The sequence below is a fragment of the Salmo salar genome, chromosome 19 (genome assembly GCF_965601325.2).
Source record: "Salmo salar chromosome 19, fSalSal1, whole genome shotgun sequence".
NCBI lineage: Eukaryota > Metazoa > Chordata > Actinopteri > Salmoniformes > Salmonidae > Salmo > Salmo salar.
The window spans coordinates 13,346,200-13,358,551 of record NC_138309.1 but is presented as its reverse complement, the minus strand read 5'-3'; the positions used below and the strand labels follow the sequence as shown (position 1 = coordinate 13,358,551).

The 12,352-nt window shown below is 43.0% G+C and overlaps 1 protein-coding gene across 2 annotated transcripts in view; it reads right to left on the bottom strand.

The window, feature by feature from the left end:
• vav3a (vav guanine nucleotide exchange factor 3a) overlaps positions 1-12,352 on the bottom strand; it is a 121,189-nt gene that overhangs the window by 95,371 nt on the left and 13,466 nt on the right. For both annotated transcript variants that reach the window (XM_082965630.1, XM_014157310.3), the window contains exon 2: positions 7,441-7,557. In XM_082965630.1, coding sequence (XP_082821756.1) covers positions 7,441-7,557 — 117 coding nt within the window. The remainder of the gene's footprint in view (positions 1-7,440; positions 7,558-12,352) is intronic.

The window sequence follows — 12,352 nt, the reverse complement described above, 5'->3', positions numbered from 1 at the left end:
TGTTTTTGTATAATTTTTACCATATAGGTCAATAATTCACCTTTCCTATATAAGTAGTCCCGTGACAGCTGTCTCATCTAACCAACGCTCCCCTTCAGTCTCGGCGGTACCAAGTATTTCTACATAACACACACAGTATTTCTACATAACACACACAGTATGTCTACATAAAACACACAGTATGTCTACATAACACACACAGTATGTCTACATAAAACACACAGTATGTCTACATAACACACACAGTATGTCTACATAAAACACACAGTATTTCTACATAAAACACACAGTATTTCTACATAACACACACAGTATGTCTACATAAAACACACAGTATGTCTACATAAAACACACAGTATGTCTACATAAAACACACAGTATGTCTACATAAAACACACAGTATTTCTACATAACACACACAGTATTTCTACATAACACACACAGTATGTCTACATAAAACACACAGTATGTCTACATAAAACACACACACACAGTATGTCTACATAAAACACACAGTATGTCTACATAAAACACACAGTATGTCTACATAAAACACACAGTATGTCTACATAATACACACAGTATGTCTACATAAAACACACAGTATGTCTACATAAAACACACAGTATGTCTACATAAAACACACACACACAGTATGTCTACATAACACAGACACACACACGGTATGTCTACATGACAGATGTGCTAAACATATGTTTTGCAATGAAGTGAAAAAAAGTACTGCAGATTGCATCTGTGTGTGTTTTCCCAATGCTATGATGTGAGAGCAGAGGAAATACAAACACGGCTATAGCGACAGAGACTAGGCTAGGGTTGAATAGTGGGAACCAGCTTACCGAGATTTACCTCCCAAACCCACTCCCTATTCCTGGGATCAATAACTTGCTAGAAACCAGTAAATTATACTACATGACCAAAAGTATGCTCATCAGACATCTCATTCCAAATTCATGAGCGTTACACCACTCCAGTCAACGCTTGGCATTGCGCATGGTGATCTTAGGCTTGTGTGCGGCTGCTCGGCCATGGAAACCCCTTTCATGACGCTCCCGAAGAACTGTTCTTGTGCTGACATTGCTTCCAGGGGCAATTTGGAACTCGGGGCAGCTCTAGCTGGGCAGAAATTTGACAAACTGACTTGAAAAAGGAAAGATGGCATCCTATGACGGTGCCACGTTGAAAGTCACTGAACTCTTCAGTAAGGTCATTCTACTGCCAATGTTTGTCTATGGAGATTGCATGGCTGTGTGCTCGATTTTATACACCGGTCAGCAACGGGTGTGGCTGAAATACCCACACCCGTGGTAGAATCCAGTCATTTGAGAAGTGTCCACATACTTTTGCATATATAGTGTATAATAAATTATTTCTATGAACAGCATGACATGAAATGGATCTGTTAAATTATATGCAATGTCTAAACCTGGCTTCTCTACGGGCCACAGCCTCCTCTCTGCTATCAGCGTGATCAATTATCAATGCTCAGGGTTGACAGGCAGCACATCTCAGTAGCCTTTGGATGGAAGTTCAAAATGCATGTATCGCATCATGATAACTTTTTTTCTTGTGAAAGGTAGGACTATATTGCAACAGTATTGCCATGTGTATTTCTGCCCCATGTGAAGACAACATGTAAACCCTGGTTTCTAACGGTAGAAGGTGAACGACAGGCAGATTCTCACATTTCCTGTTCTCTCCGCTCCATTACCACCTGAAGAGCTTGGTAGAGTCCCAAATGGCACCCTATTCCCTGCATAGCACACTACTATTGAACTGGGCCCTATGGGCCCTGGTCAAAAGTAGTGCACTATATAGGGAATACGGTGCCATTTGGGACGCAGACCTAGCCTGGCGTGGCAGGGATTATAGCCAGGGTAACCATCTCACTTTATGGCTATCCAATTCCATCTGCACAGAGTGGAACTCACTCGACGGACTAGAGAAGATCTATTGCATTGCTAAGAATTAAATTTAAATGTACAGTGTGTGTCAAGAATACAGCACAACACCAAATCAAATGAAGGGCCATCTATTCTATACTGCACTTAAGGTTGAGGCCAGAACATCCAAAATGTTTCTGTTGGAACTAAATAAGCAAACGCCCCAACAGAACCAGTTCATCACAGATCAATGACATATCAACATACAGGAACTCCTTTACAACAAGAAGGTGTGGGGAGGGAGAGAGAGAGGAAGAGAGAGAGAGAGAGAGAGATCTGACAAATACTTGAATCAGTTATAGAACCCATTGCCCTTTATGGTTGTGAGGTCTGGCGTCCGCTCACCAACCAATTATTCACAAAATGGGACTAACACCAAATTGAAACTCTGCATGCAGAATTCTGCAAAAATATCCTCTGTGTACAACGTAAAACACCAAATAATGCATGCAGAGCAGAATTAGGCCGATACCCGCTAATTGTCAAAATCCAGAAAAGAGCCATTAAATTCTACAACCACCTAAAAGGAAGTGATTCCCAAACCTTCCCCTAACAAAGCCATCACCTACAGAGAAATTAACCTGGAGAAGAGTCCCCTAAGCAAGCTGGTCCTGGGGCTCTGTTCACAAACACAAACACACCCCACAGAGCCCAAAGACAGCAACACAATTAGACCCAACCAAATGAGAAAAAGATAATTACTTGACACATTGGAAAGAATTATTTAAAAAAACAGAGCAAACTAGAATGCTATTTGGCCCTAGAAAGAGAGTACACAGTGGCAGAATACCTGACCACTGTGACTGAACCAAACTTAAGGAAAGCTTTGACTATGTACAGACTCAGTGAGCATAGCCTTGCTATTGAGAAAGGCCACCATAGGCAGACCTGGTTCTCAAGAGAAGGCAGGCTATGTGCACACTGCCCACAAAATGAGGTGGAAACTGAGCTGCACTTCCTAACCTCCTGCCAAATGTATGGCCATATTAGAGACACATATTTCCTTCAGATTACACAGACCCACAAAGAATTTGAAAACAAATCCAATTTTGATAAACTCCCATATCTACTGGGTGAAATACCACAGTGTGCCATCACAACAGCAAGATTTGTGACCTGTTGCCACAAGAAAAGGGCAACCAGTGAAGAACAAACAATATTGTAAATACAACCTATATTTATGTTTATTTATTTTCCCTTTGTACTTTAACTACTTGAATATCTTTACAACACTTCATATAGGCATAAAATGACATTTGAAATGTCTTCATTCTTTTGGAACTTTTGTGAGTGTAATGTCGACTGTTCATTTTTCATTTCACTTTTGTTTATTATCTATTTCACTTGCTTTGGCAATGTAAACATATGTTTCCCATGCCAATAAAGCCGGTTGAATTGAGAGAGAGAGGATGTATGGGGTGTGATATCAATAAACTAATCAGTCAACCCTCCATGTCCTTATTTTATTATTTACCTTTATTTAACTTGGCAAGTCAGTTAAGAACAAATTCTTATTTTCAATGATGGCCTAGGAACTGCCTTGTTCAGAACGACAGATTTTTACCTTGTCAGCTTGGGGAATCAATCTTGCAACCTTTCGGTTACTAGTCCGAAGCTCTAACCACTACGCTACCTGCTGCCCCAAAATATTAAAGATATTGATACAGCAATAGGAATGCCACCGGACACATAATGGGAAATGAGCCAATCCTTCTAGCAGCAACTGTCATTTTTCCAGTTATATTTTCTATGGTGAAGAAGGATTAAGAAGAGCTACATTTGCATATACTGTACATATTCAACAAGGAGCTGTTGATTTGTGTATGGAATATTCTGGGGATTTGTATCTTGGCGTGTGAAGGAAGGAAGAGTGTCTTCTTGACAAGCAGCAGTCAGACTGTGTTTTAATTATAAATGACTTAACTCAACCAAGCAAGCAAGATACCAGGAGAAATCATTTAAACACTTTAACAACCATCACAACAGATTATGATATGTACTGTACATCAAATGCTGTGTTGTCTGATATTTTACTAACTGTATATAGAAAAACAACAACAGTGAATTAGCCTAGCTGTTTTCTAATGGTTATGTAACAATAAAAAAAGTAACTTTAGTTCATTTATTTTCTGAATCCTATATCGAAAACAGCCTAGATGTTTTCTAATGGTTATGTAATTTTGGTGGTTTACTAAAGTCCATTTAGTTGATCCACATACTTAGCTAGTTAGTGAGTTAGTTGGTTGGTTTGTTAGTTAGTTCATTAGTCTGTTAGCTTGTTGGTTCGTAAGTTTATTAGTTTGTTAGTTCGTTAGATTGGAGTTCCATGTAGTATCCACATAGGTAACTTCCTGGATGCCCTAGGAGTTCTGATGAGCTGTGAGGAGTTCTGAGCCCAGGTGGAGCTAGAGGTCAAAGGTTAGTAGAGTTTCTACCCTGGAACCATCTAGGCATTCAGCTAAGCGTTCCTATTGATCATAGAGGCACTCCAAGCTGAGCTGTCTGGAGCCTGACAGATGTTATAAGTCATTAAGGCTAAATCAAAAACGCTGTCTGTCTGTCTGTCTGTCTGTCTGTCTGTCTGTCTGTCTGTCTGTCTATAGGTCTGTCAAATCAAATCAAATCAAATTGTATTTGTCACGTGCTTCGTTACCAACAGGTGTAGACCTATAGTGAAATGCTTACTTACGGGTACTTTTCCAACAATACAGAGTTAAAGATAAGATAAAACATTGAATAAAAAATATAAATAGTGACACGTACAGTCTGTCTCTTTATCTGTCTCTTCTCTCAGTCTTTCTCTCTCTCTCTTACACACACACACACACATACTCAAAAGGCATAAAAATGTGAGAGAGAGCGAGAGAGAGAGAGCGAGAGAGAGAGCGAGAGAGAGAGAAAGCGAGAGAGAGAGAGAGAGAGAGAGAGAGAGAGAGAGAGAGAGAGAGAGAGAGAGAGAGAGAGAGAGAGAGAGAGAGAGAGAGGATGTATAGAATGGGATATCAATAGACTATTAAATAAATCAGTCAACCCTCCATGTCCTTATTGATACAGCAATAGGAATGCCACCGGACACATGATGGTGAAATGAATCAAGCCTTCATCAGCAGCTACTGTCATTTTTCCAGTTCTATTTTCTATGGTGAAGAAGGATTAAGAAGAGCTACATTTGCATATACTGTACATATTCAACAAGGAGCTGTTGATTTGTGTATGGAATATTCTGGGGATTTGTATCTTGGCGTGTGAAGGAAGGAAGAGTGTCTTCTTGACAAGCAGCAGTCAGACTGTGTTTTAATTATAAATGACTTAACTCAACCAAGCAAGCAGGATTCCAGGAGAAATCATTTAAACACTTTAACAACCATCACATCATATTCTGCTCTGTAAAGTAGATCAAAATCTGTGTGGATTCTGCCCAATTTCCAGGATATTTTACTAATCCTATATCGAAAATAACCTGTGTATTAGCCTAGCGGTTTTCAAATGATTGTCATTTTTTTGTTTTACTAAAGTCCATTTAGTTGCTCCACATACATATCTAGTTAATTAATGAATTAGTTAGTTGGTTTGTTAGTTAGTTCGTTAGTCTGTTAGCTTGTCAGTTCGTAAATGTATTAGTTCGTTAGATTGGAGTTCCATGTAGTATCCACATAGGTAACTTCCTGGATGCCCTAGGAGTTCTGATGAGCTGTGAGGAGTTCTGAGCCCAGGTGGAGCTAGAGGTCAAAGGTTAGTAGAGTTTCTACCCTGGAACCATCTGGGCATTCAGCTAAGCGTTCCTATTGATCATAGAGGCACTCCAAGCTGAGCTGCCTGGAGCCTGACAGATGTTATAAGTCATTGAGGCAAAAGCATAATCAAAAACTCTGTCTGTCTGTCAGTCTATCTCTCTCTCCCTCTCTTTCTCTCGGTCTCACACACACACACACACACACACACACACACACACACACACACACACACACACACACACACACACACACACACACACACACACACACACACACACACACACACACACAGGCCCATGGTTCCATGCTCAGTCAAGGCTCACTGATTCGGGAGATGTCCCCCGGGATGAAACAAACGCCACAAATCCTGTCCCTCTGTCTGTCTGTCTATCTAGCCCGCCCCTCCCACTTCAGAGGCCAGCCGCCTCCCTCCCTCCCTCCCTCCCCTCTCCACCTCCCTCTGCTTTTAATTAAAGCACACTGGGGACTTTATGAAACTAGCGGCATGGCTGTTAAGAGCCACCGCCTCCCTCACACACTGACAACACAGCACTCACACAAAGGCTGCGTCAAAACAGGCAGCCCAATTCAGATTTTTTTCTTCCAGCAATTGGTCTTTTGACCAATCACATCAGATCTTTTTCTGAGCTGATCTGATTGGTCAAAAGACCAATTAGTGTAAACTGGGCTGCCTGTGTATACGTAGCCATATCACAACGATGAACCAAGACAAAACAAGGCTTTTAACCCCATTACAACTGAACTGTTTTCTTTTTAATGAGTGGAAACTGAAGCATTGTCCTATGTGTCAGTAACTACGGAGGATGAGAAATGCTCGCACCATACAGCGTGAGGTAAATGTGTGTACATACAGAGGAAGAGCATCCAACTGTAGCGTGCCAATACTGTTCTCTTCAAGTAATCCACTATGATAGGTAGTATTCTCTCATACAGTCAGTGATGGTATACATTATTCTCCTAAAACAGCCCATTACAGGGGACACTAATCTCCTTACATGACTCTTTGTCGTGTGCACTATTCATCTCAAGGTGTTCCCAAGCTGACAACAGTTAAGTATAACAGGATCCTTCCAGCTTGAGTTATGGAACACTCAAAGCAAAATATGTGAAGGGAGAGTTGAGTATCCACAATGAAACAGTGAGCATGGACGGTTACATGCACACAATAATACGATTATTGTGGATAATAATACGATTATTGTGGATAGTCAGATTAATATAATAGTTTGTTTAAAACATTTACATGCTTTGCAAGAACTGGTTCCCTAATAATGCTGTTTACATGGACACATTTGAAATCAGGCTACTGAGGGGACATTTTTTATAAATGCAAGAAATCACCAATAAAAATAAACGTTCTACCACAGGGCCCATTTTATTTTTGCGAAACCTTTTTGATTCTGAGTTGGGACATATAAAGTTTGTACGTGAAAACTCTTTCTAAGATGCGTACTTTCAGTTTTTCCGAACTCACTTCATACGTAATAAGAGGGAGGATTGATCGGCTGGGACTAGCACATGTGCAGATCAAATACACTGCTAGAACGTCGATTAAGCTGTTTGCATGTCCTAATAATTCAAAACATAACCTCACGCCAATTAACATAAGCAGAGTAAGGTGTTTAAATGACTATTTCCGTACTCGGCCTACTGCCATAATCAGTTTGATATCGAATTATTGGTCTGCATGTAAACGTACTCAGTGCCTGAATACTGTTGCTTACCTTTCCAAAGTCCCGCACATCAAACAAGTCGAAGGCCTCAAAGAGTTCACTCTTCTTCATGCCAAATATCTCATAGCAGGCGGAGAGAAATGTCCTGATGTTCTTCAAGCACAGGAACTGGAAACAGAGTAAAGGGGGATATTGTGATTATTCGTTGGGTGATGATATAAGATGATTGACCATACAGTCACACAAAGTAAAATGAGTCACTTTATTCTGATGACAGACTTGCTTCACTGCATAGCTCGATCTCATTTTAAATGCGTATTTATTTAAGTCTAGACATAAATGTAAGCCGATTTGAGAAATCCCCGTCTATTCAGCGTGTTTGAAGGCGGAGTACCACAGATCATACCACAGTCTTCTCAGAATCAGACCCCAGTCTCACTATTATCACTTATCAACACTGGTCCTGACCTGTTTGCCACAAACTGTCAAGAGGGCCTAAACATTTATATTGAGCAGTTGGAGGCCAGAAGAGGCTCATGTCTGGTTCATACTTCAACATGGCTGCCACACAACACATTCCCATTCCACCTGGCTTCCACAATAAACATACTGCCATTGTTGTATATGTGAAAATGACAAATCAAATCAAATGTTATTTGTCACATCTTCCCGAATACAACAGGAGTAGACCTTACAGTAAAATGCTTACTAAGAAGAGCTTAACCAACAATGCAGTTTTAAGAAAGTATTTACTAAAATAAACTGAAGTAAAAAAAATACAAATACAAAAATAAGAAAAATAGAAAAATAACAAATAATTAAGGAGCAACAATAAAATAACAGTAGCGAGGCTATATACAGCGGGTACCGGTACAGAGTAAATGTGTGGGGGCACCGGTTAGTCGAGGTAATTAAGGTAATATGTACATGTAGGTAGAGGTAAAGTGACTATGCATGGATAATAAACAACAGCGTGAAAATGGGGGGTGGGGTGGGGACAATGCAAATAGTCCGGGTAGCCATTTTATTAGCTGTTCAGGAGTCTTATGGCTTGGGGGTAGAAGCTGTTAAGAAGCCTTTTGGACCTAGATTTGGCGCTCCGGTACCACTTGCTGTGCGATAGCAGAGAGAACAGTCTCTGACAGTGTGGTGCCAGGACAACAAGCTCTTTCTCAATGTGAGCAAGACAAAGGAGCTGATCATGGACTATAGGAAAAGGAGGGCCGAACAGGCCCCAATTAACATCGATGGGACTGAAGTGGAGTGGGTGGAGAGTTTCAAGTTCCTTGGTGTCCGCATCACCAACAAACTATCATGGTCCAAACACACCAAGACAGTTGTGAAGAGGGCACGACAACACCTTTTCCCCATCAGGAGACTGAAAAGATTTGGCATGGGTCCCCAGATCCTCAAAGCGTTCTACAGCTGCACAATCGAGAGCATCCTGACTGGTTGCATCACCGCCTGGTACGGCAACTGCTCAGCATCTGACCTGAAGGCGCTACAGAGGGTAGTGCGTACGGCCCAGTACATCCCTGGGGCCAAGCTTCCTGACATCCAGAACCTCTAAACTGGGCGGTGACTCCACGGCAAGCTCCTTCTGACCTTCTTCAGCCACTACCGGTTCCTCATCGTCCCTGTTCCCATATCTCTCTGGACTTCGTCACTGGGCTTCCCCCATCTGATGGCAACACCATCATTCTGACAGTGGTGGATCGGTTCACTAAGGCTGCTCATTTCATCCCTCTCCCCAAACTTCCCTCTGCCAAGGAAAGGGCCCAGCTCATGGTGCAGCACATCTTCCGGATCCATGGACTCAATTCTCATCTCAGTTTTGGAAGGAGTTCTGCACCCTAATTGGGGCGTCGGCCAGCCTATTCTCCGGATTCCATCCCCAGTCGAACGGCCAGTCGGAGCGAGCTAACCAGGACCTGGAGACCACCCTAAGATGCCTGGTCTCAACCAACCCCACTACCTGGAGCCGACAACTAGTCTGGGTGGAGTATGCCCGGAACATCCTTCCCTGTCCAGCAACGGGACTCCCCTTTTGAGTGCTCCATGCGGTATCAGCCTCTGCTCTTCCCAGAACAAGAACTAGAAGTCAACGTACCCTCGGCCCAGATATTCGTCCCCGCCGTTGACGTACCTGGAGAAGAGCTTGGATAGCACTTCTCAAGACCAACTCCAGGTATCGTCAGCAAGCAGATCGCCACCGGACTCCAGTTCCCCTCTACCGCATTGGGCAGAGGGTATGGCTGTCCACACGGGACTCTGCCCCCTTCAGAGTCCTGAAAACTGTCCCCCCATTTCATTGGTCTGTTTCCCATCTCTAGAGTCCTTAGTTCCACTGCTGTCCATCTCTTGTTACCCCATACCCTCCGCATTCACCCTACGTTCCATGTGTCTAGGATTAAGCCCGTGTCTCACAGTCCTTTGTCTTCTGTCCCCAGCCCCCCCCCCCCCCCCCCCCCTCCCCGTGTCATTGATGGCCATCCGGCATACACAGTGAGACGTCTCCTGGGTGTTCGACCAAGGGGCAGGGGTTTCCAGTACCTGGTTGACTGGGAGGGTTATGGCCCGGAGGAGAAGTGTTGGCTTCCCGCTAGAGACATCCTGGATCCAGCCCTCATCACCGACTTCCACCGTTGACACCCCGATCAACCAGGTATGCGCCCAGGTAGGACGCCAGGTGGCGTCCCTAGAGGGGGGGGGGTACTGTCACACCCTGATCAGTTTCACCTGTCCTTGTTATTGTCTCCATCCCCTCCAGGTGTCGCTTGTTATCCCTGGTGTATTTATCCCTGTGTTTCCTGTCTCTCTGTGCCAGTTCGTCTTGTATGTTCCAAGTCAACCAGCATGTTTTTCCCGTGCTCCTGTCTTTTCTATTCTCTTTTACTAGACCTCCCGGCTTTGACCCTTGCCTGTTTAGGGACTCTGTACCCGCCTGCCTGACCATTCTGCCTGTCCTGACCTCGAGCCTGCCTGCCTGCCACACTGTACCTCCTGGAGTCTGAACTGGTTTTGACTTTTTGCCTGTCCACAACCATTCTCTTGCCTACCCCTTTTGGATATAATAAATATCAAAGACTCAATCCATCTGACTCCCGTGTCTGCATCTGGATCTCGCCTTGTGCCCCTCCTTGAAAGCATAAGCTCTACCTTTAGCTCAGTGAGGATGTTACCTGTAATCCATGGCTTCTGGTTGGGGTATGTATGTACGGTCACTGAGGGCACGATGTCATCAATGCACTTATTGATGAAGCCAGTGACTGATGTAGTTTACTCCTCAATGCCATCGGAAGAATCCCGGGAAACATATTCCAATGTGTGCTAGCAAAACAGTCCTGTAGCTTAGCATCTGCGTCATCTGACCACTTCCTTATTGAGCGAGTCACTGGTACTTCCTGCTTTAGTTTTTGCTTGTAAGCAGGAATCAGGAGGATAGAGTTATGGTCAGATTTGCCAAATGGAGGGTGAGGGAGAGCTTTGTATGTATCTCTGTGTGTGGAGTAAAGATGTTTTTTTCCTGCTGGCTGCACATTTAACATGCTGGTAGAAATTAGGTAAAACGGATTTAAGTTTTCCTGTATTACAGTCCCCGGCCACAAGGAGCGCCGCCTTTGGATGAGCATTTTCTTGTTTGCTTATGGCCTTATACAGCTCGTTGAGTGTCGTCTTAGTGCCAGAGTCACGTATAACAGTCAAAGTCCAGAAACTTTGTTGAGTTTGAAAATGGATGGGGCTATTGTCTGTCTAAAACTGCAGCCTGACATCCTGACAGAATCAAATAAGTCAAAACTCCATCCAGTATTATTAATAAGAAGATCGTTTACTGACTTGCCAAACCTTTCTGCCTAGTGCACATCCCAAATTTGAAGTAATGAACCTAATGTAGATCAATAGACAGGCCTCTTCCAATCCAGATCAGTCTCCGACAGAACCGCACATAGGCAGAGTCAGTAGCCTCAAACCCTGCCACATAGCGTTGGCTGAATAAAAATAGATTTAGTGAAGCTAAAATGCTGACGCGATGGATGCTACTGCAGTCTTACAGTTGAGAAGATGGGAGAGGTGAACATCACACTCAGTGTAATCTTAACCTTTTGATCAGAGTGCTGTGTCTGGGACAGAGACAAACGAGGAGGCCCGTTAAGATAATTGGCTGACATAAAACATGGTTGACACACAGTGGGTTAGCTACTCTGTGATAAACTCTGGATGAAAGAGAGGATGTTGTCATAGACTGTTTTATAGGAGGATGCTGTTGGCACACCCCCGTCATTACTAGAGTAGACTACTATTCCCAACCAAATCTGAACTGAAATGCTCTCTCATCTGTAACAATGCATTGTGTACTTGTTCATTTCTGTAGGTTGCAATAAGCTGCTTCTCTGCAGGTTTTGAGAATTGCAGGAAAATTAACATTTATGAATTGCAGGGTCATTGACGTCATGATATGTGCATATTTAAACCATATCGCCAAATGATGGACTTAAGTCACTCAACACAGGATATCCCCAACAACTAACTATGCTGATGGTAACATCCTCCAATGCAAGACTTTCTCACAACAGGCTGTTAGAATGACATCAGTCCTCACAAACACGTACTGATGTACAGTGAATAACCAGTAACCAGGCTCTAACAAGCCTTATTTCAGGGCGGTACTGAAACCCTTCAGAGATGGGGTTGTTTGCTTACTTCTTTTTCGTTTGGTCTTGACTCACAGGCAGGCTTTCACAGGAAGTGTTTTTTTATCGGTTGTTCTCTCTCTCTCATTTTTACAACAGCACAGCTGTTGTCTGTGTGATACTGTTGTCTCTGTGATGCTGTAACTCTGCTATGCACGACAGTAGATGCAGTCAACGAGTCTGGGTTACTAGAACAGTGTTACAATCCTAGTAAACAATGCATTGTTAAAAACAGAATTCACAAGTCAAACAACTGAGAGGCAAAGTCATCT